Raw genomic sequence first — 24,500 nt, forward strand, 5'->3', positions numbered from 1 at the left:
ACAGCATGTGTGTGATGAGTGAGGAAGGTTTATCTCAACACCCTAAAGTGGCCTCCAAGACTCTGAGCCTCCCCTTCTGGTTGAAATCACTGAACATACATTAACAGTACAGATGGATTAATCTGTGTATACATATCTCAAGCTGCTTCACACTGTTGACAGTTAAATACGGAAATCCTCCAGGTTTAGTCCTCTGGCTTGCACATTTCCCCCGGAGGTTACAATAACTCAGGCATGTGTTTGCTTTTTCGTCAGCATTTTAAAGCACTAACAGAGTGAAAAGTCTGCACTGTTTTTATAACGATGACCACAAAGAAGATAAACTGGTCAGATTATGTGGCCCAACCATTTGTTTATGGGGACGTGTTTGCCTACGGCGTCTTTTTGTCCGTTTTAAGCTACCAGAGCTTTTTCAGCTGGACTGCTTAACTCTGAGAATCAACAATAGAAAGGCATACATGATATATATATGCTCAAACTGAGCCATTTTTTCTATAAAAGTACTGTTTTCTTTCAAATGAAACCAAAGCAACACTTGTTTCTTCAACATGAAAGAATGAAACAAGGATTTTAAAAGGAAGTAGACCGCAGAATACCGTGGCATAAGCAGATTTGTTTCAACTAAACAATGAGGTTAGCAATAATATAAAAAGAAAGAAAAATTCACAAACAACATTCAACCAGCATCATGGGATGTCACGGCACATCCATTTCCCATATCCCCATCTGAAGAGGATACATCATGCCTCAGCTTGATTGGCCTTAATGGAAACCAGTCATTCCTCCTGCCTGATAGCCTAAAACTGCCGAGCTCTCCCACAGACACAAAAGACGACAGAACAGATACTCACAAAGATTTTCCATCCCGTGGTTGTTGTATATCTCACTGCAAGTAGAAGCCATCTCTGATGTCAGCCCCTTTCTGTCTCCTCTCTCTTGCTTCCAGTAGGGTTCAACAAGAAAATAAAACTCAGATAAGGCAAGAAAGCTTTGTCTTTGTCTAAAAGTTTTGTCTATACAGCAGCTGCTGTTAAATGTTGTACCGGTCCGTAGATGAACAAGAGCTAATCTAACAAACTCCGCTTCCTGATGCACACAAACGCACACACACCAAGATGTACTCTATTTCTGATGTTCTGGAGTTGAAGCCTTCCCCTGATGAACAATAAACACAGCGACTCCATGGGATCGGCCTTCTGGGGAATCCCTGGCCCCCTCTCTGGATGTGTGGGGGCGAGGGACAGGGATGACTCAACTCCAAAAACGAAGGCAAGACGGAAGGAGCTCTGTGATTAAACTCTTTGTGCGGTTGCTGCATGTCTTCCAGAAACATATAACCAAGTTATGATGCTAATTATCTATAATAGAAACCTTCCATGTTCAGAGATGGGGAGGCAGATAGAGACAGAGAGAGAATGTTCTGCTTGTAGCGATTACAAACCATCATCTTTGTGAACTGGTCATGTGGTGTTACAGTTAAAAATTGTTTATAAGTAGCCCTTTGGTCCATCACAGAATTTAGATTTTTCAGTTCAAGAGTAACCCATCTGTGGCAACTTACCCTTTCCCCTAAATCTTCAGTTGTGTGCGCACTTCCTTGATCTGCCTGAGTGATTTTGATCTTTGCAGTCTGCTGTGAACCATCACAAAGCACTTCACACCATTGAGGCTGGGGGATGAAAATTAACCTGAAGCTCCTCCGAGCTCCATTGCTAAGGCTTTTCTCAACAGATGATGGTCTTCTTCGAAGAAGCTACAGTAATTGCCCATAAGCCCCTGCTGTGTTTATATTCACTAAATCTCCAAATCATTACTGCAACCCTCAGGTATAAGATCCAATCTCAGAACAGCACTGTTTTAAAAGTCTGTACCTATTGCAAAGTTAACATTTGAACATCCTTAATGAACCAATAAAAGCTGTCAGTCAGCTATAAGCAGAACGTCTGCACAAGGTTCACTTAGCTAATCCTGCAGGGAGAGAAAGGTGAACGTACTTAAGCACGAAAGAGACGGCAAGGATTAATACCAGAAAAGGTATGCTTTACTTGCCTGCACTGAACTGTTACAAAATTCTATGTTATACAGTCAAATGACAAGACTTTTTTCACTGTGCTGCTTAAATGCTGCAGTGCCTCCCCTCTGAAATAGAAATGAGATTTCCACGGTTGAATTTCACACATTCAGAGCTGACAGCAGGAAACAGCATAAATGGCACTGAAACTACACATCACAGCCCAGTGGACTGTTATGTTTTTACAGTATCTTGTCATCTCTTTTACAGTAACACTAGTCCCGCTGTTATGATTTTAATTTTATTTATGCCACATTACAACACATTGAGACTCCAGCATCTGTGGTCACAGGCTTTATTTAATTTTATTTTTTTAATTTTTATCACAAATTCTAAATTACAGTGGAAGTGTTTGAGTGTATTCTTAGTACACATTGCTTTGCATTTCCACTTTACAAGTTCATGCCTAAGTATCTGTATTGCCCTAAGCTCCATTTGGTAGAGAAAATCTCCTAAACACAGTTAGTCCAGGCCAGACTGCATGGTTTTTGCCTGCCATAAGCTGACACAGGTTAGCAAGTGATGTGATTAGCTTTTAGTGCTGAATCTGCACGAGCCAGTTAGATCGACTTTATCTTCATTTTAGTAACATCCCCGTAACACATTTCTGATCTGCTGCACCAGTGTTTATGACCAAGCAAATAAGCAAAGGACAGTGCAATAATCAAGACACTGTTACAATACAGAACAAACATTCAACTGCAACTCAGTTGGAGTTGGTGTAACATAAGGGACGAGGCTGCACCCTCTCATGTTTCATTTTCCACACATGCAGACTTCAGACAGACGCACACCCTCGCACATGAATCCCTCTGCCTCCTCATCTACTCTCATCTACTCATTTCAGCAGATGGCAGGGCTGTAGCACAAATGGCCATCTGTCTGTCCACACACACACACACACACACACACACACAGAAAACAATTATTGTTTTTCCAGTACGTCCTCTATCAGCCAACAAGTGAGCCAAACATCATTAGCAGAGAATGTGCAGAAAGACTGACCTCACATGAACCGTTCCTCTTCAGTAAAACCTATCTGGGAGTAAATATAAACCTGTCGCTTTGCAGATGGTCCAATCGAGCAAAAGACAGTTTTACCAAATTCACTCACCTAACTCCACCTTTAGTCGTGTAAGTCTATTTGATGTGGTGATAAAGTATGTAATACTGTATTTTGGGAACAGGTAGCCCTGGCTACTGTCTGCAGTTCAGTCCTCCCAGGTCAGCTATGTTTGATTAATGATACCGAAAAAACATGGCCTATTGCTCACAGCGGCACCGTGTTTTTTCCATCTCACGGCCCAACATGACCGAGGCTTTGCTTCTTCATTTTCATGGCCAAGATAAGAAACATGATTTTCCCATCAGTTTCTTGGACAAAGGAACCACAGCAGAGTCTCATATCTGGATAAACAAGAGAGAGGATTCACCCAGACACGGACCAGATAAATGAAGATAATGTCAGCTGAGACTAATCGTTATCTCAGTTCGCTTTATCAGACTCTGATGGCCCATATCCTACTATTTGTCATTTATCTAACAGAGATGGGAAAAGGTCGACAAAGGTGGCTTGTGTGTGTATATGTGTGTGTAAGCGAGTTTGGAAGGCAAAGTGTGATAATTCTGCCAAAAGTCATGCTCACAGTCCGAGAGGATGTGGGGTGATTGAATCTACGTGTGAATGTATGTTCTCTTATGTGAAGTTAAAATATGTGAGCATGTGTCAGCTTCACAGCACACAGGAGAAAGTGATAGAAGATCAGGCATTTACTGCAGATGTGGGATTTGGCAAGATGACTAAAAAGGACAAAGGTCTTTCTGCAGTGGTGGGAAACTTCTTTAACCCTTGACTTCCCCCAGATGCTCAATGTAAACTCCAACTTCCGAAAGCCTTATCTGGGGAGAGGGGAGCTCTGTGGGTGTGTAATGTGTGGGTTTGTGTGTCTATTTATCTGGGCCGGGGGGGTGGGGGGGTGTTCCTTTCTCATTTCTCTCAGCTCCCCCATCCTCCTCTTTCTCCTCCTCCACCAGAGTAAGATGTTCATAAAAAAAGGAAACGCTTTTATGTCCAGTTTTGTTAGTGTCCACACACTTCAAAGGGCTGCAAGACATTGTTTTGAATGAGAGTCTATCCTAGTGATGTATTGGTGGATTAAAAACTTTCATCAGATATGAACAGGAAAAAGCCTGACATCTGTGTGTTGATGTATTTCTGTAGCAATTAAATAAATGTGCTTCAGCTTCCTGGAGTCATTTGAGACGGTTTTGTTAAGCTCAGTCCACAGAGAGAAAGCACAGCATTCATTTTTAGTTCATTTGTAAATGAAAGTGATTTTAAAATAATAGGAAACAAAGTTTTATTTCACCTGATAACCAGGTTTACTGTCTATAACCAGATTTTACCTGTCACACACTGCCTCCTGGTGGCCTGTTTAGGGAGCACACCCACACTATGTAGTCATAGTCAAGTTAATGAAAAGTGACACTTGCCACTGTTATCACTGTAGGACATTTTCTGAAAAGACAGACGTTAACAGTTTAGAAGCTCACTGCCTTCAAGTGAGCAGAACTGCACATTATTTGGCAGCTGAGCAAAGACGCAGTCATGGACAATCTGTGCCTCAGTGTAAGAACATCATGACGTGATTATCTAAAGGCAAAGATTAATGAGATTTGAGGGGAAAAAAGCTGCAATTCTTCCCTTACATGATTGTATCTTTACATAATTATACTTTGATACCATGACGGACCATGAATTTATTACAAAGATCTATATCTAGCTGCAAAATATTACAAGGATAACAATAGCACCCCATTGTCAGCGGTGACTGTCTTCATCAAACAGCTCAGCTCATTATGGAACAGCAAGAGCTAACATATATTAGGTGATGTACAAGGCAGTGGGCCTTGTTAGGGAATGTATCTACATACAGAGTGGTACTAATTCTGATTCTGAATCAGTAATACTTGGGGGTTTTAGTATTTAAGAGTGATCGGAGGAGGGAGACTAGGTGTTATGGTTTTGTGGTTATACGGTTAAAATCACACAAAACTATCAGACTGATCGTCAAAGTGGTAAACTGTGTTCCACGGTCATGCATTACATGAGCCCAAGCTCTTCACATGAGTAAAATAAAAACTTAAATGACTAATTTTCTTTTATGTGACAACAGCACGCTTGGGAAAATTAATTTAAACAACAGACATCCATAAACCAATAACATGATGAGATTAAATCACAACATGATTCTGCATGATTCAGCCGATAAACAATATTAGAAAGTGCTCTTAATGTGTAGTAGTGCTAAAATGAATGCACATATCTTTTGATGCTCTTCTATTGTTCTGTATTGTGTGAATCAGTAAAGACAGAGCTAAAGATAATGTAGGGAGATTAAAGCTCTGGGATTATTTTGAACTTTGTCAGAACATGTGCTCAGCCTTATAATGTAGCCAAGTATGAAACTTCACAATGATGTTATTCTTAGTCAGTGGCAGTTCCCCAATCGAAAGCACGTAGGCAAAAATCTTGCTTTCCTTTGCTTTGCCTCTCTCGTTTTTCTCTGGGTAATTAGCCAACAGGTCACGCTGAGTAATGGTCTGGGATCAGTCCAGAGTAATTACACTGGGAGAGGGATTGACCTCGGATGTGCCTCCGCCTGAGGGTGCCTGTTATGTGTGTGTCTGTGTGCACGTGTGCTTGTTGTAGGCGTGTCGATGAGAGACAACAAAAGTAAGACAAAAACACTGAGATGTGGAAAGTGTATTGGTGTGTGTGTATCCTTTCCTGACCCACGGACAGGCAGGGACAAATCACCCACTGCCCTCAACTGGCCTCTCCTCCCCACTTTTAAAGGGTCAGTCCAAATAGGAGACAAATAGCTTCGCTTGCTCCTTCTTCAATAATGACTACACCTCAATTAGGGGAAAAAATGTACTACATGATAATCATGGCAGTATAAATTCCAGTTCAGCATACAGCATCTGCTCAGTTGAAATGAGGATCTCTCTTTTGTTCTTTACTATCAACAGGAAGACAGGACACAATGGCACTATATGAAGCACCTCCTCAGTAACACCCTTTAAATACACATTTCTGTCCTATGGCTGAAAACAGCTCTGTCTATATCCTTGATTTTCTTTCCACTTTTTTGGAACTGGCTGAGATGGAAACACAAATCCATCTCTGTTACTTGAACATCTTTTTCTCCCTTATCACAAAAAAACACTAAGGGAGTTACTAAATGAAGTTACTGGATGTGACCCTAACGATAACGCCCCAGTTGGCATTATCCGAGTGATAACTACACTATTTATGGGCAGCCTCTCTATCTAATGATCCCTCTAGAGTCTAGTTACAGTAAAACTGAGGTCTGTCTTTGGTGTTAAAATGAGAGCAACTCTGATATAATGATGTAAAAAAGGACAGCAGCCCAATTATTTTGTGGCATATTTTGCATATTAATCCTTATCATTCCGCTACCATGTTCCAACATGGAAAGCGGGTGGAAGTAAGGGTCTCCAGGTGAAACAAAGTTTCTTATATTTGAAAACTGGCCTTAGGAGTGATAAGAAAATGTGCTATTTCTGACCACATGTGGTCTACGCTTTTCCTGTCTAGAGATGTTAGATAGAGCTCGCTCCGCAGTGTTTGATGGATTGATGAACAGCAGGCCTGCCTGTCAAGATAAGGTTCCCCCGTCTGGCTGAACACACAGGAGCAGGCCAGATAAAAATCAGAGCGAGTCTAGTGTCTGTAGCCTGAAGTAAACCTGATGCTGTGGTTTTCCTTTGTCATTTTTCTCGATTAAGCTACAGCAATTTAACATCACTTACCACATCGATTTAAAGTCATAACATATACTGTAGATTCTTGTAGATCTGCTAGCACTTGAAGCTATACCACAGTTAAATTAAGATTGATATTAACATTTATTTTATGGCTCCATATTATACAAAATAGAAAATTTAGGATGTCTTGTGTATCATTTTCTATGCAATTCTCTGCAATTCAGCTTGACATATTCAGTATTTTTGAAAACCTTGAGACTGTGACTAGAATTTAAATGCAATAAAGTTAGGAGATGCTTGTCTATAACATGAGTTTATGACGATGGTTTCACACAGGATCTGATAGATTTGAAGGGTTTTTATATATTGGGGCATCTCAATCTGAAGACAATGTGGTTTTGGATTTCATGTCTTAAAGTACATGTGTGTCTATGTGGCCACTGCAGACGTCAAGAAAACACTAAACATTTGGTAGTCAGTAATCTAAAACCAGCTACAGCTAACTTTACACTGTGTATGTGTGTCTACATCTCATTTCACACATCTCATTTCACACTGACCTTTTCACATCAACACCCTGGTGTATCTCAACTCTCTCTGTGATGCTTAGATCAAAGTACAGAAGGATACTGGCTAGGAAGCTGACCGACGTAGATCACATGACCCCGGAGTGAGGAAGTGCACTGCAGTGAGGTCACACAGCAGGGAAAACAATCACGCTGACAGAACACGGAAGGAAGCACAGGATACTCCACATGCATTTGTGTGTGTGTGTGTGTGTGTATGTGTGTGTGATGTCATTTTCTCCTGGAAAAACTGAATGGGCAGGAAAACAGCTTATCAAACAGACTTCTGACATGTTGACATATGGCATATGGAAAAATATAAAAGAACGTTAAATAATGCTTGTAATGTTGCAAGCAACTTACATTTTTCATACTTATGTCACAAAGGAAAAACAGTTAACAAGTACTTACAATAGGGCAAATAATAATTTTAAGAAATCAACCTTTTTCACAAAAGCTAATAGAACAATGTGTATTCATGCCTTGGATATATACTTGGACCTTAGTGGCAGGTACATTGCAGTAATTTCAAATCTGTGACTATTATATGTGGGCCCTCCAGGCAGGTTACTCTTCACTTAGACCCCTATTAAGGCCTCTCCCTGAGGACAAATAAGTAGCTACGACCTCCATAATCTAGAAGAGAGCCACGTAAAACTTTCAGCACAGACACAGACGAGAAATTTATAGCCATATGCAGCAGGAACATTACAGCAACATGACAAACAGAGACAGACACTGGAGCGGTGTTTGAATATACTGTGGGAAATGTGCCTACGAAAACATCAGCCGAATGACAAAGTGCCGTATTTCAGAGACTTGTTAGTATTTCAGCTTCGAGCCGGTATGAAGAACAAACCAGGATTATATAACATCAAATGGCTTAAATCATCAGGAAAGCACACCAGTTATTATGTTCCATCAAAAGATAATTTTAAAATACTTGGCAATGTGGTTAATAGTGATATGGGGACAGTGATTTATCTAATCCAATACAACACAATTTCCTTTTGCTGTTGTTTGTGATGTAGATTCGTGACTGAAGGCACACATGAATAAATGACACATAGAACATAAATGGTTAAAACGCCTAATGTGGCAAAAACAAACACAAAAAATAACTACACTACTAATAATCTACAAAGTAACTACCAGTACGTTTTTTTATCACGTCACAAGCTGCATCATAGAAACTCCGGTAACCCTGCAGGCTAAAAACCTCCTCTCTCTGGTGCATATAGTTTTACTGCAACTCTAACACTAATTACTATTTAACTGCCATACTACTGTTCTAGTGCTGCCAAGGTTATGCTTTCATCATATAACAAAAACCACTCTGGCTCCAATTCTGCCTTAAGAACAGACATGGATTACCACAAATACAGACAGACAGTCTGCTGGTTCTACTGACAGACAGGCCTCCAAGGACATGGTTACTTGTATTACTGACAGACATGCAGACATCAGATTAATCAAACAAGCCACTCCTGTTACAGACTTTTTTTTTTCTCAGTGAGGGATCTGATACTCGGGTTAGTCTGACACCTCAGTGTGAGTGGAGAAGGGGCAGATGAAGTAAGACGAAAAAAGTACAAATGAAATGAAATCTGGAAAATGTGACAGATTTTCTTTTTTACTCCGTCACAGCCAAGACTTAAAAAGCTGGCCTTTCCTCATCACATAAGAAAATGTAATTTGTTTTTATTTGAGCTTAAGATAGCCTATTACACTCACTTTAATCTCTTCTCCACTTATGGCACTGTCACATTAAACTGGTAAGTCTGTGCTAAAGCAATCACAACAAGCTAGTGAGCTAAATCACAGCACCAGAGCAGTGCTCTGCTCTACTAAATTAGTCATTTACTGCAGTGTCTGTTTCAGCTTTCCCACATCAAACCAAAAACTTGATGTCTACTTAAAGTACATTCGTACAGTGTTGAAAGTTTTTCTTGTACGTTTGTTTTAAAAGCATGTTTTATGTACATTCTTACATTATGAACATAGGTTAGGAGGAAATGTTTGGGTCTCGCCACTGTGCCTAAAGGATTCACCAGTAAAATTCTATAACTTCTTCATTCTTTAGTCTCAGTCAAGATGACTATTGTTACTGTGGCTCTAACTATGAAATAAGCTCCCAAAGCAGAAGAGCAGCTTGGACAGCAGCCGCAGCGCAGTTGTGTTGTCTAGTGCCGAATTGGAAGCTCATGCTGAGTGGGCAGATTGACAGAATCTTCATACACAAACAAAGTTCTGTTTTTTGTCTACTCATTTGTCATGTCTAATCGCGAGGTCAAACTGAAAAAGACACATTATTATTCATTTTTACCATGAGATGACAGATCTGTATTCCTACATTGCACTAAAAAGTCTTTTACTTTCCAACAGCAGCGACAGCGAACTGATTAATAGAAATAATACAATCTGGGTGGTTATTATATAGCCTCTATGACTGAACAGGCAAAGAGTAGTGATCACAGGGAAATGAACATATCACCAGATAAATGCCAAGGACTGCCACTTCAAGTTTCTCATAAAGATGCAGCATCTCAGAGTTGATCTCAGTAGGAGTTAAGAAGAGGTGTAGCCATTTTCAGGATATGACTGGAGTTTGAAATATGACTGCAACATACATGGTTACAGCAGACTTACTGTCAGGGTTGGGGGATTTGCGTCCAGCATGGTTAGGCGAGGAGCAGCGGAAGGTGGTCACGATGGTGTTATGGTGTGGGTTGGGGTGGTGTGGGTGGTGCACCGCTGGGTGGTGGCCGTTGTTCTCCGGAGGAGCTCTGGTGATGCTGATATCAGGTTTACGTACATCCCCAGGACTAGGGGGCTCAAACTTGCGAGTGTGATTCTGCTCCAGGGTCCGGCTGGTCCCATTGTTGTTATTGCTGCCGTCGTTGCGCCGTATCACCGGGGAGTCGGTGGGCGTCTTGGCAAAAGTGACCTCCCTCTTGTGGGTCATCTCGGGGGTCTTAGAGTGGCCCAGGACTTCGGGGCGTTTCAGGGCGCTGTTGCTCACAAAGCGCGTGGAGGCGGGGCTGGTGACGTTATCCACCTGCTTGTTGGATGAAGAGGAGATGTCGATGGAAAGTTCGGAGCGGCGTGACACAGGCTCAGGGGTCTTGGAGCCTCCTCCACCCATGATGGAGCGAGGTTGGGTGTAGTTGAGGTTGTTGTTGTTGGTGGCCGGGGCGGCAGTGCCCAGGTCACGGTAGTAGATGCTGGTAGGAGACATGGCATTACGGTGAGGGGAGTTGGTTGTCCGGCGGGACCCAGGTGAAGAGTGGGACGAAGTGTCAACATCCTCCACCTCAAAGGACCTCTTCAGAGCTGCAGGTAAGGGACAAAGACATTATTGGATGATTGGATGATTGGAAATCATTAGAGTCATGTTTTAAACAGAAATTACATTTTCTGGTTCCAGTTTTCCAGTGTAATTATTTGGTGCTTTTCTCACAATATTTACTTGTGTGTAGTTGTATACCGTATAAACATAATTTCTAGGAGACAGGGCTGGACACCTTTGTCTGGATAGTATTTTTTAAACCATTTTTCATCAGTCTGATGCTTCAATTCATAATGAAAATAATCATTTATTACTGTGACTAACCTCAACAACAATTTGTATTCTTCTGTCAAACTTTTAAAAAAAAAAAAAAAAAATCATTGCCTATTTTTACCTCTGAATCATTCCCAAGTACCTGAGCAAATGTACTTAGTTACTTTCCACCAGTGTATAAAAGAGAACACATTGAAAGCGCATTGACTCATTCTTGACTTCCAATTTCTTCACCAAAACAAGCTCATCTTTCCCTTATAAACCATTTATGGGTCAAGATTGCTGTTTATAGGAAGTAGGAACAATATACTAAATTATTCATTAAAAAGGTCATACCAATTAACTGAGCAGTAAACAAAGTGAATTGCTTCTTCTAAAACAAATCATGAACTGTATCCAAGTAGTAAATAGCCTGAGGTTCGAGGGTGTGGTAGCTGTAGAAGCAATTTTGGCGACAACACAAAAGAAGCAGCAGGCAGCAGTTAAGCCATACCTACCTAATTTCATTTCATTCCCCATCACAAACAGTTTTTCCTGTTGTGTATAACATGTTTAAGTTCATTCATGCAATGTTTTGTCATGACTTGGATGCTACGTGTGTGGTACACTACAATATAAAATTCTAGGGTTTTACACTGAGCCATTTGAAGTGTTTCACGACATGTTGAAGTGCACGCAAACTGCCAAGAATTAAGGCAAAACAAGGTCCCAAATCTCCCTGTTTATGTGCTACATGAGCACAGAGATAGATGCACATCCTTCCCCTCAGCTGTGACGTGAGAAAGTAGCTGCACTGTCCAAGATGAAGATACCGAGGGATGGAATCACCCCCTGGGAAAAGTGCATTGGCTCAAAGTTAACTCGAATTTGACTCCCATTGTGGAATCGCTGTGCCAAGCCAGTGGCCAGGAGCTGCTATCATAATGACACACTAGTTAGACCAGTCCGCTCACGCACACCCTTAAGAACATCCCCTGTTTCCAACAATCCAAAACTCAGTGCTGATTATTTGATCTGTTTGTGGCCTGTGGTTTGTCTGCATGTGCACGTGTCTTTATGTAACTATATGTAGTTCCGTTCAAAGTGCTTGTAAAAAATGAGTGAGTGCGTGTCACAGGAATGTATATGTGTTTATTTTTAAGTGACTACACCCACAGGGAGAGGACCAGAGCCCCAGCCCCACTGCTCTCTATGTAAAGCCGACACTCCGTTGGGGGGGGGATGCGGAGCTCAACATAATCACATCAAAGCCGTCTCCACAGACACATCAACCAATCTAATTTACTGTTATAAGCTGCTTCATTCCAACATGGCGGACATTTGATACAATTTAACCCCCCCCCACAAACAAAAATTCAGGCCACAGCCTGCATCTTCTTCTCTTTTCGAGTTTGTCGGACACACCAAGGATGTCCTCGTTCACCACAGGAATACATGGATCTGCACTCATCCTGGAGTTTTCTCCTTAACCCCCCATCCCTCTCTGTTACACCCTTTATCTAGACCTTGGAGTACAACTATGTTTCATCTGCAGCACTCCTACAGTGCAGAAGACTGGTTTTATAAGTGTTGCTGAGGCTTTAAAGCTAGCTATAGTCACTCTAGCTAGTTTTAAACTACCTACATTATGTGTGGAAAGCACCGAATGTCCCTTTATAAGCACACAAAAGGTCTCAGTGTTAAAAACACAGTAAACATCCACTCATACCCACTTCAACAGTCATTTTCTCACACTCCCATTGTTTATTTTCTGTGCTGAAGTTCTGATGAGAACAGAGTTCATTATCCAACACGGCACAGTAAAATGGTTTTAAAATCCATCCTTTGATAGATATACATATAAAAAAATTATATACAACAATAAACTTGCAATTTGTAAGTGTTGTTCAAATCCACAACGCCACTGGACTGTGTCCTTCTTACCCCTGCTTTCCTCAGTCTTGTTTTTTATGATTGCCGAGAGGGAGTCCAAGGCTGTGGCTACTTTCAACTCGGGCAAGAGAATAAGTCGGGCTGCCAAAATCGCTCTGCAAATTTCACAAAGAGCCGAAAGGTTGTGATGTACGCTAAGACTGCATTGTGCTGCGATTCATCTCAACCTCCTCCGGGAGTCCCAGCACTTTAGGAAATTGTGTACACTCTAACATCTCTTGACACTTGCTGTGGATTTTTGTTACATTTTGGAAGAGCTGGGAATGTGAGAATTAAAGCCGAATGTTGGAGGGATATGGGATAAGGACCCCATATTCACAAGTTTTGTCATAATAAAAGAGCTGAACCAAGACGCTGTTTTGCCGATGACCTGTTAAGTGATCTTAGATTAGTAGTTCTGTTCTTGGCTGCTTTGTGATTATATGCCCTCAGGCACATGACTAGAGCAGAGGACTTGAGAGCTTTGCCGTTTGTTTGTATTTAGAGAATGTGCAGTCGAGTGTACATGATTTAAGACCAGAAGGGAGTTTGAATCTTTCTGTGCTTTAATGTTGTTGTTTAATGTTGGGCATCAAGTCTTATATTTTTAAGGATCACGCTTCTTCCCACAGACTCCTGCATTTTTTGTGTGGTCAGTGGTAGTTCAGTTTCTCTTTCTTGTTAAGCTAAAGCAAAAGGGGAGAGGAAGGATATTCTTTGCGTGAATATCACAAGTATAGCATCACGGAGCAAAAAGGAACAGTATTTGTGCATGAGAGTGGGACTGACAGATGGATGAAGGAGTATCGTTCCCAGTGAAACAGCATTCCCAGACTATGAGCTGGAAACGAGAGGTCCGGTCTACCTCGGAGGAACCTCATTAACAGCAGCCAGGAGTCTTGTCTCCCAACGTCCCTCCACTACCTATCACCGCCCAGCGTCCAGTATCTCACGGTGTCTCATGTGGGAAGATAATGCAGCACAGACAATATAGCTCAGGATTACTGGCGCAACAAAAACAAAGATGGAGGCAGCTGTATCCTTACTTTGGTTCATGGTCATTTTGTTCTAATACAGCCCAGGTGTTAGGCTACGCTGCCTCTTTATCATTGGTGTCATCACTTAGTACTCAAGGACATCCCAACCAGTGAACACAAACAATCTAGTATCATCTCAGCCCAGATGCACTAATACGAGATAGTCAGGAGTTAGGGGAGAAAACCAAACAGAGAGATGGGAGGGAAGGCAGGACAAGGAGTAAAAAGAGGCTGGTGATAGAGAGGCAGAGGGGTTTCATGGAAATGGGGAAGCCAAAACAAGCTAAGACAAAGTTGCCACTTAATAAGTTATCTATCACTAACATTAGTTGGCACCGATGGCAATCAACAAAGACTAGGTATGCTTAAATCCTGTTATATTCCTGTCACCACTGGAGTTATGTGATGTTACAGTGTACACTAACTCATGTTCTTGTCATCTGAAATAACATCAATACTATATTGCACCTGTAAAATCTAATATAAAGGCCAGGAAACTACGCAAACAACACTTAATTTTAAAAATTTATATTTTCATTAATTATAATTACAACATAGCCGCTGCATAATTGCTGCTGCTCTGAGTTACTAAGGTGCACTGTAGGCACTGAGTGAGGTGAGGATGTTTTCAAAAATAATGCAGTGAATAGTTTTTATTCATCAGTTAACTTCACACAGAGAGCAGTAAACAGAACCAAATAAATAGTGTAACCACCCTTTGTCCACCAATTCTCCTACGTACACTTGCACAAGCTTTTTCAAAGCAGGTAGGATTTAGGCTGTCTCAGTGTCTTCTGTCTGTTAACGTAATCCAAAACTGACTCAGTGATGTTGAGATCAGGACTCTGTGGGAGCCATACCATCTGTTGCAGGATTCCTTGTCACTGCAGATACTTTACTTCTTTATGACTGGCTGTATGTTTGTAGTTGTTATGCTGCAGAATGAATTTAAGACTAATCATACACTTCCCTGTGTTCCATGATAGATCTAAAACTTTTGCACATAACTGTACATAGCATGCATATTACTGATTCATTCACTCATACAATCCATATCATGCTGCTGTTAATAACTCCCTGTTAATGACTCCCTGTTAATGACTCACAATATATGTGATACATCTGTAGACAATAATGCCCTGAACTGCCAAACAGACTTTTATTGTGAGATAGGAAACAGATGGGAAAAGTGCTGAGTTTGCATTAACAGCAAACTATCAACAACAGCAAATTATCAGGGCAAACAAGAACAAGAGCAGATCAGAAAAAACAAAGTTTCTTACTAGATCATGATAAAACAGGGGAAGTTAAAAAAATAAAAGCTGATCTCATGTAAAAGCCTGGTTTCTCTTCTGTTGATATAAATAACAGCTCAGCTTATTTTATGACTTAGTGCAGCTTCACTTTGCACCTGTAAACACAAATAACTGATTAGGCAACCTCCGAAACTTGTAACTGTGTGAAGGAGAACTTAACTTGTACATAAAAAGACAATTATGCAGTACAGTAACAACTAAAAATTCACTGTATCAGTATTTTAATTAATACAGGATGTACTTTACTGTCCACAGCCTTGAACTCATAACCGGTCTTGTAATTCTAGCCTCAGGCAATAAGTCAAGCTGATCGAGACAGTTACTCTCTGTCAAACACTGGTAATGTAAAACCATTTTATGCACAGTGGACTTTATCTGATGTCCATAGCCACAGAATACAAGTCGATGTGGTCAGACCAGGAAAAACAGGACCAAACCTCCCATCTGACAAGGCCAAACAATGAAGGATAGAATTTCACACTATGGTATTTCGCTTGGTCAGATGAAACTTTAATGGTACACTGTCAAACACATATTTCCTCTTACTGCCCACTGATGGTGTTGCGTTTGTTAATGCTGACCAGCAGCGGTACAGCTCACCATGTCAGATTTACTGCATGGTTCCCTACTGGTCTGGCCGACACCCTGTGTCCAGCACAGAGGAATTCTGGGAGTGTTATAGGTGTTTGGGGAGTTGGTGCAAAGTTTGGGTCAGAATTTTCTATTTTTTTCACAGTAATGTTGAAGCACAAGCTGTAAAAGATGAACAAATAGGAAATTTCACGCCTGAAAGTGCAGACACACACGCGCTTACACACACACAAAGTTCAGGCAGCTGTTAAATAGCTGGCTCGGTGCTTAGCTTCAGGCTCTCTCGGCCTCAACCTCTGACAGGTAAAGCCTTGTTCTGTTCCTTTGATCAAGTGTTGCTTAACTATCTCACTCATGAGCAGATTGATTTACATCAGTGACCAGAGAAAGTATAAAGAGAGCGACTGCATTCCACTTTAACACCTGTTGACACACACTGGTTGGACTTTCAATAAAGAAAGGGAGAGTGGGGGAGAGAAAAGTGGGTGGCAACATGGGCTGATACAGAAAAGATTACATGTGATTAATTGGAGCTTCATGACCTCAAAGCAGAAATTAAAATATTTAGACCAAGCACTTTTTACTCATGAATCACACACCCTGACACAAAAAACACATGTTTCAGCAAAAGAAGAAAAAAAGATCCAAGAAGGCAGGACATTGAAAATTGCCAGTAAATTACTGGGTAGAAAACATGATGATGCAGAACTATCAGCTTTATCTGAGGCCTCTGGGAACATGTGTACATTTATGTGAGTGTGTGTGATGATGATCAACAAAGAAAAGGCTCAGCTAAATGTCCTGCAGGTCTGAAACTAATAAACAGAACATCTAAAAATCGAATTTTTATTTAACTGGACTAACACAGGCATACTGGCAATACCTTACACGCTTCCTCCTCTGCCACCTGTGTTTTAATATAACTGTCCTAGAGCGAACTAGACCACAGAGAACAGTTAAGAAAGTGTTGTATTTACGCACATAATCCACTCGAACCAACTTAATAACGCACCGGCCTCTGTGCCAGTTCTGAAATGTACCACACATGCACTCTCCTCATTTCTATGTTAATTTCCTCTCCGTGTCCACATGCCACACCAGAGCAACACCATGGCACCTTTAAGCAGATAATCAGCCCAAATACCTTGGACTGGATGCAAAGTTCAGTTTAGGTTGGCAAGCACAGCAGGAGCCCATGTACAACTCCACAAAGCCTCTCTGAATATACAAATAAGGGCTTATTCTGGGCTTATTCTCTGGTGACTCATACGTTTAGATTCAGCAGAGACACTTTGAGAAAATCATATTATTGTTTCAGTGTGTAGTTTCTATGGTAGTTTCTTTCATCCGTTTTCCATAACAGTCCCACACATGAGTCCATCCAAAGAGGCATTATTACATCTTTTAGTGTGCTCACCAATTAAATTGCCTTTCCCTGCCTGTGCCCATTTCCTCCTCAGTGTGAGATACAGTGCTGTGCAATGTACTGGAAAACATAATGATCTGGGATGAAATGGGGATTTACTCAGTCAAGTGTTTGCCATGTTCCTCTCTCTACAGTTGTTTCTAGACTGGATGAAAACTCTAGACTGGTTTATATTGACCATTATAATCTACTGATGCCAGAGTGAGTGATGGTCACTATTGGATACGGCATACAGCAAGCACTCTTTGTATGGTAGGTGCATACTGAATGTATGACAATACATTACAAGAGCACATCTGGGGAGTAACCTGGTATTGGCCTTCTCTCTTCACAGTGGCATAAAAAGGCAATAAGCCTATTGCCTTTTTATGCCACCGTGAATAAACCAGTTAACACAAACTTCCTATCCAGCTGTAATATCCTATTTGTGCTAAAATGATCTGCCAGAAAATACACGTGAGAATGTCTGGCCACTGCTGACTGAAAACTAGGTGACTTTAATCCATAAAGGCTAAGGAATGCTCAAAAACAAACTAGTTTGTACAACGTGATGTCTGACTGGGTGAAAACAAATTAACACACCTTGATTTTCCAGCTAATATGGTGTTTCAATTTCACTTAGTATAGTAGGTAGTATTTAAAAAAAACCTGGATAGATTTCTTTCAGCTGTTTCAGTCAGACACAGTAACACAGATTATGTACTAAATAAATTATATGGTGCATTGCAGTTGAGCAGTCACATGATTATTAAATAAATCCATGTAAAGCGGGCCCATTAGCAAGAAATCGTAATTATTCAAAACCTGCTAGTGCTTCCAATGATCAAGATATTGCTGAGGACTTTTTTCTGGCTTCCGCTCTCAGCCTCAGTCGGTGATGTCTGACAGTGGCTATCAGGCCAGGGAGCAGCTGAAGGGACCAACCAGTCTGACCGGAGGAGGAACAGGAAAGAAGTGGGGAAGGAGGAAAGGCAGAACGGCAGAGGAAATGCAGGACAAAGGGAATTAAGCTCCACACTGGCTTAGAAAACAAAGGAGAGACACAGTTGTGGATGTTGTATGAGGGGTTAGGACAGATGTTAACTCTTAAGAGCTGAGGTTTCCACTGTCTCCCTCTTAGTGCTTTTAGCTGAGGGCTTTCCGGTGCTGGAATAGTGTGGTGTCAGTGCTGTGTTTGTTTCTATTATTGATGTAACTTGGGTATAATCAATAACAGATGATAGTCTACAGGGAATTGGCTAGAATATACCCACCACCTGTTTTTTTTTTTTTTTTTTTTTTTTGTAACGCAGTAACAATCATACACACACACTCAGTTTCCCAGTCATAGAATACATGTAAGATAATTAACAGACATTCACACACCTAGAAAAGATACTGGTCAGTACTAATTCTACTCACAAGCAGAATATGTCTGACAGATGTTGCTTATTTGCCAGCATGACCATTGTCAGTGAAAGAAGAGTGCAAAACAAATTACAAACCTTCAAAATCAGAAATAATTCCCTCCAAGTGTGGATTGACTCCAGAATCAGACATCTTTTCAGTCATGAAATATCACAAAAACGTCTTTGTCTCTCAACTCTCGAGTAGCTCCCTGTCAATTCTGAACAAACTCCAAAACAGAGTCAATGAGAAACAAGTCCAATCCCACAACTCTGTTAAAGTACCAACTTATTCTCTCTGACGTCCCACTAACCTTTCTATATCACTGCATTCAGGCTTCAGAGAGAGAGCAAGAAGGCAAGCCTCCTCCCTTCTCCTCCCTTCTCCTCCCCTCCCTGTAGCTAGAAACACACACACCCCCCTTCTTCTCCCTCATGTCCTGTGTGTGAGTGTGTGTTTCCCCTGCCCCCCACACACTCATACATGCACGCGCAAGCACTGACGCAGGCAACAGACCCTGTCATACTCCGAGACCTCTTTTTAAAGCTACTCTCAGGTCTGATTTCCTCGTTGGGCTTCTGAGCAGTTCTGACAGTGAAAGTGGGCAACATGTCACACAGTCACTTTAACCGAGTTAACCTGCAATGAAGAGAGATTCGCCTTTTTTTTTTTTACAACTACTGCCCTTTGCAATGGCCTTCAAGAGAGGCTGGTTTCACTCAGCTACACAGGGATCAAAGTTAAAGTGAGAGTTTGAGGCTTCAGCTTTGAGTAAACAACCTCTTAGAAACTGGCTGGCATGTTAATTAAAGTGCAGTCATTTCTGTAGTAGCTGCTTTCCGGTGACAGAAAAACCTGAAAGACTTCCTGGAGAAAGTTGACATTAGGGATATGCGACTGCGCCTCTGGGCAGTCAGAGGGTGATTCGTGCCCCAACCCGCCCTCTGTGACACCATTTTAAGGAAGAACATGGGAATTTGAGCACGGTGGACACATCAGAGCAGTTAATCTAGCACCGAGCACTTCTTTTGTGAGGGACACTGATGACAGGCTGGCTTTTTGATGTAGTGGGTATGGTTACACTACTGGTCCTTGAAGTTGCTGTAGGCTAATCTGGTGAGCGCTCACTGGAGAGACAGAGAAATGCTGTTGAAAAGGTGCTGATAAAATAATCTGAAGTGATGAAATATCAAAGGTGGCCTTCTGTTTACTTAACCGCGTCCACTATGTCCTTGTGGGATGTGCTACAGTGTTTCTTATCCATGAATCTACCACAGAAACCCAAGAAATAGTGATGATATCGCTGCGATTACTGATTGGTCATGACTGAGTAGCTTTTTGCGCTTCCTGTTTGGATCCAGATGACACTGCAAATGAGATTTACAGTGAATTTTCCCTGATCCTGAGTCATTTTTTTTACCATTATAACACTAATGGTTAAAGACATAATGGTTGACATAGAAGTTGGCCCCCAACCAGTCCTCAAAGGAGACCTAAAACTGACGTAAGGGCCACATGAATCTGGTATTTCCACCTCCAGATATGCAGGAGATACCGTCACATATGAGATATCACAAATCACATACAGTTTTTCAGCCTTAGTTGAAACAAAAAGGCACAAAACACACACACAAAACAGAGCTTGGCATTTTTACAGGCTCCAAATAGTTGGGAAATAACATTTGAATGAAAAACTCCATTCAAAAGGGGCACTAATAGGATGCCAAGCCCACCCAGTGGCCCCTAACCCTAACACCTGAAAGGTCGATGGTGACACAGAATAACACTGTGTGTTTATGGCGCAGTCTGGTTGTTTTATAAAACTGCTGCAAAGGTGTCTCAGGATAAAGAGCAGAGTATGGTGGTGGTGTGTGCACAGTATTTGCATGTATGCATCAATCAGGAAGTTTACTAGGTAGAATATAAGCCCCCTGAGACGCTTGTTGTCATATGCTGTGCAATTAGGCTTTGAGCCCATCTCGTAAGACAGCACATAATATGCATCCTACATCCTGGCAGCTGTGCAAGGGCTTTTACAGTTAATGTGTTGGTTTGCACTTGCATGCATATTTATGGTTACACTGCACTATGACATGCATGTAAAAACACATCTATATGTGCATGTGAATTGGTCTTTTTCATCTTTCACTGCATATACATTGTAGACCTACATATACATATTTATATATAGACCAACAAAGCGTGTGGCCCCTCAGTGCCCATGCAGGCCCAAGTGCACTGTAAACCATATGCCACAAGTATTCAATTAAACCAAAACACATGGTATGTGAAATACACACCTCCACCAGCCAGTGTGTATTTATCTAAACATGGATACACACTCTGGGCTGGCTGCGAGGCAAAGCTGAGCGACAGAATGAGGGAGAGCTCCAAAACAACATCTGGAGGAGCATGTGTATGTGCGTACTGGAAGTAACATTATGTGGATATGTGCCTGTGTGTGCATGTGCTTGACTTGACTGTGACTGTGTGTGTGTCTGTGTGTCCTGGTGCCCCTGAAATAGCACTGTAAACACAAGGATCTTTGCACATAGTGGGTTAAATCTGTCTAACCAAAATCGTTCAGCCCCATTGTGCTTGTTATGTACCTTGTTAATTAAAACTTAATTAAAAATTGGTAATGTGGGGTAAAATGCAAAATATTAATGCACACCAATAATTAATACACTTTGTTTGAAAGGTATGCAGGATGTATTTATTACGTACCTCAGATTTTAGGCTATGTTGCTTGGTCAGTTTAAGACAAACAGGAATCCAACACAACCACAAACACTCATTGCCAGGAAGTTGCACAAACCCCAAACTCTCTTTTTGAGCATTACCTCTATTGGCCCACATGCAGTAATGTGTGTGGTTTCAGCGTTTATCTAAATGACACCTTTTAAGTTGATCAGTTAGACCTACATGTGCAGGATGCATGAAAAAAAAGGTCTTCTTAAAGTTATTGGAATAAAGTCACTTACTGAGTTTAAATAACACACTACCGCTGCAGAAATGTTGTGCAATTAAACAGGGTAGTGAAACTGCTGCACAAATCCAGAGGAAGAATAAAGGGGAAAATACAAACAAGTCATGATTTCAAGGAAGAACAGTGAGACTGAGGGTTTTGGAGAAGTAGAAAGAGTAGGCATCTGTAGCACATGAAGATCACTCTATGCCACTACTCACACAGTATACTTATGTTTTTGTTAATATGACAGTTCTTTGGAAAAACTATTATCCTTGACTGTTTCATAGTAAGCTTTCAAATTGGCCTAAAAGCCGTGTGGACAATTTATGCTGGCAGCAACGAGGCTGCAGTGGTTTTAAGACTTGGATGTTACTCACTGAGCAGGAAACCACTCTACTGAGCACAAATGGCATTTGTAAAACAGATCTATGGAGTCTGTGATATCTTGGTAAGGGCAAACAACCAAAGCATCACATGAAAGTTCAGCTGTTGACAACTTGCAAACCTCCTGACATATGTGTAGCTGTGAAGAACAGAGTTTGCACATTTGGTTTCCCGTCTTCCTGTCTGAATGTGAGGGAGAGTGAAGGTTTAGATGAACTCCTTTGTACATATCTGTGCTTATCTGTGAAATGATTTAATATCCACATAACTGATTTGTTTCAAAGAACAAATAGGCAAATTATTTGCATCAAATGAATAGGGTGAACAGTCGATCATCATCAAGAATAAAATCAAATGTGTATGTGAAATGTGTGATTCAAAAATGAATTTATAAAAAGGTTATAGGTTACTAGCATTATAATTATAGACTGAAATGTATCCTGTGGCATGAAAAGCAGCACTTTTATTTTGTGCATGCATCAAGTTCCCCATACTCTATTGAAATATTTTGACACCTCTTGTTTCCTCTTTGCACACCTAGCCAAACTTAAGCTGAGCTGCTTGTAAACAATCACCCTCGACTTGACCCGTTTCCATCATGATTAACAATGTCACCTGTCAGAAATCCTCCCTCAGGATGACTGAAGGTGGGGCTTCCCGGTCAGTTTCCTGTACTCCCCGAAATGGCCGTATTCATGGCTCCATCACTTATCATTACCAAATAATAATCTGAGAAACAATATGAGGTGAGATACTGGGAGGGCAGTGGGAGGAGAAGTGCGGGGCGTTCACTCATAGAGGATTTCCTGTACACTTCTTTTATGGAACACGGTGAGCTGAGTGATTTCCTTGATTTCCTTTAACTCCAGGGTTCATGTGTGGTTGTGGGGGTGGGTGGGGTTTTGTGCACGTGGGTTTTGAGGGAGAGAGAGTATACAGGGCTCTGGGTGGATACATCAGCACTTCTAAAACTGTAGATCCATGTGTGAAAAGAGGGAACGGGAGACAGTGCACTCACCATTAAAGCTCACAAGACCAATTTATAGGTAACATTACACATTATGTGCTGCCCTTATCAATACAACTTGTTCACTTAGATGTTTACTGGACAAAGATGAGCCACAATAAGTTAAATGTTGGCCTTTGACAGAAAGATTAATACATAATGTATCACACTATTAGAACATGGGCAAAAGCCCAGAATGGGTCTTTCATGTTAACAAATGCAAGCAGGTTTAAATCAGCTTATTTCCCTGGGGGAATGTACCAACAGGTAGTTTCACAAGCTACAGTATAAGAGAAACTATACTAACTGTCCCACTTGAAAGCCCCCACTATAACTACTGAATCGCTGCTTTTATTGTTGTCAGTCTAATGCTAAGCAGGCCACACAAACACTATAATTAGCATCATCTCAGCAGACAAGACACCGATTTTCTTCCTGTTTAATTGGCAGAGCATAAAACAACATGACACAACTATTTCTTTCATTTCCAGACTGAATACTTTGTTTTCCTTTCCCTTTGTTGTGTTTTAAAGACAGTGTGTCGCCAATTAGCAATTACAACAAGTCAATATGGTGACCATACGGGACAGTCAAGGCGGATGACGTGTCATATTGAACATATTATTTTAATCCTGAACAGACGAGGATGAGGAGACAGTACAGAGGTGTTGCAGATGCCTGTGCGATCGAGGAGGTCGAAAATGCCACCCATGCACCGCAGCCTCAGTTCCTATCTCTGTCAAAACAAAGTCTGAAGGGATCAGGGGTTGGTGGGGTAAGGGGCGTTGGCTATAGTCATGACAACAGGTCCAAACTGAACCATACAGCGCAGGTTTGGAAACTAGGAAGTAGCTCAGCCCATGCACGACTTCCTCAATTGAGTGGACTGAGGTGGAGGTGAAGGAAGTGGGGGGTGATGCCTGACAGCTGTGTTTTCATGGTGGAAAAATAACGCTCAGCCTCCTCACCTCTCTACTTACTACACTGTCTTCGCCCCCAATGAAGTCAGTCTTTACTAAATTCCTCCACCTCCCATGAAAAAAAATCCCTCTGTCTGCAAAATATGAATCATCCACATGGAACATTTCACAGAACTTAAGGAAATGGTGGCTGCACAACAGAGGACAAAATGACACTGCAACACTGCCACCAAGTGGTAATAAAAATAGGTGTGTGGTGTGCCTGAACGCATCATACGGCTCGCTGAGCTCAGCCACCTTATTAACTAACGGTCTGATTAAAGGCTAATTTGCGGAGTGTCGCTCAGCTTGATGTCCAGCCTTAATCACTGTAAGATGCTAGATTAGTCCTTATCCTCTCGGTGCAGACTGAACACATATGGGCCTGTACGGGAGATCTACTGAGTGTCCATCAGCACAACACATTAAAACCAACAAAGAGTTACCGATTAAGAAGAACTGCGGAGGAGAAATAGCCATGGCAGATGCTTCTGAGTGGGACAGAGCTATAATGCTACAG

General features: G+C 41.4%; 1 protein-coding gene across 4 annotated transcripts in view; it reads right to left on the reverse strand.

The window, feature by feature from the left end:
• septin9b (septin 9b) overlaps positions 1–24,500 on the reverse strand; it is a 72,921-nt gene that overhangs the window by 32,744 nt on the left and 15,677 nt on the right. For 2 of the 4 annotated variants that reach the window (XM_018665060.2, XM_018665059.2), the window contains exon 2: positions 10,081–10,764. In XM_018665060.2, coding sequence (XP_018520576.1) covers positions 10,081–10,764 — 684 coding nt within the window. Of the gene's footprint in view, positions 1–851; positions 1,103–10,080; positions 10,765–18,758; positions 18,975–24,500 lie in introns of those variants that run through there. The other 2 variants (XM_018665058.2, XM_018665061.2) reach the window with 2 other exon arrangements.

Source organism: Lates calcarifer, linkage group LG5 (genome assembly GCF_001640805.2).
Source record: "Lates calcarifer isolate ASB-BC8 linkage group LG5, TLL_Latcal_v3, whole genome shotgun sequence".
In the NCBI taxonomy this organism is placed as follows: domain Eukaryota; kingdom Metazoa; phylum Chordata; class Actinopteri; family Centropomidae; genus Lates; species Lates calcarifer.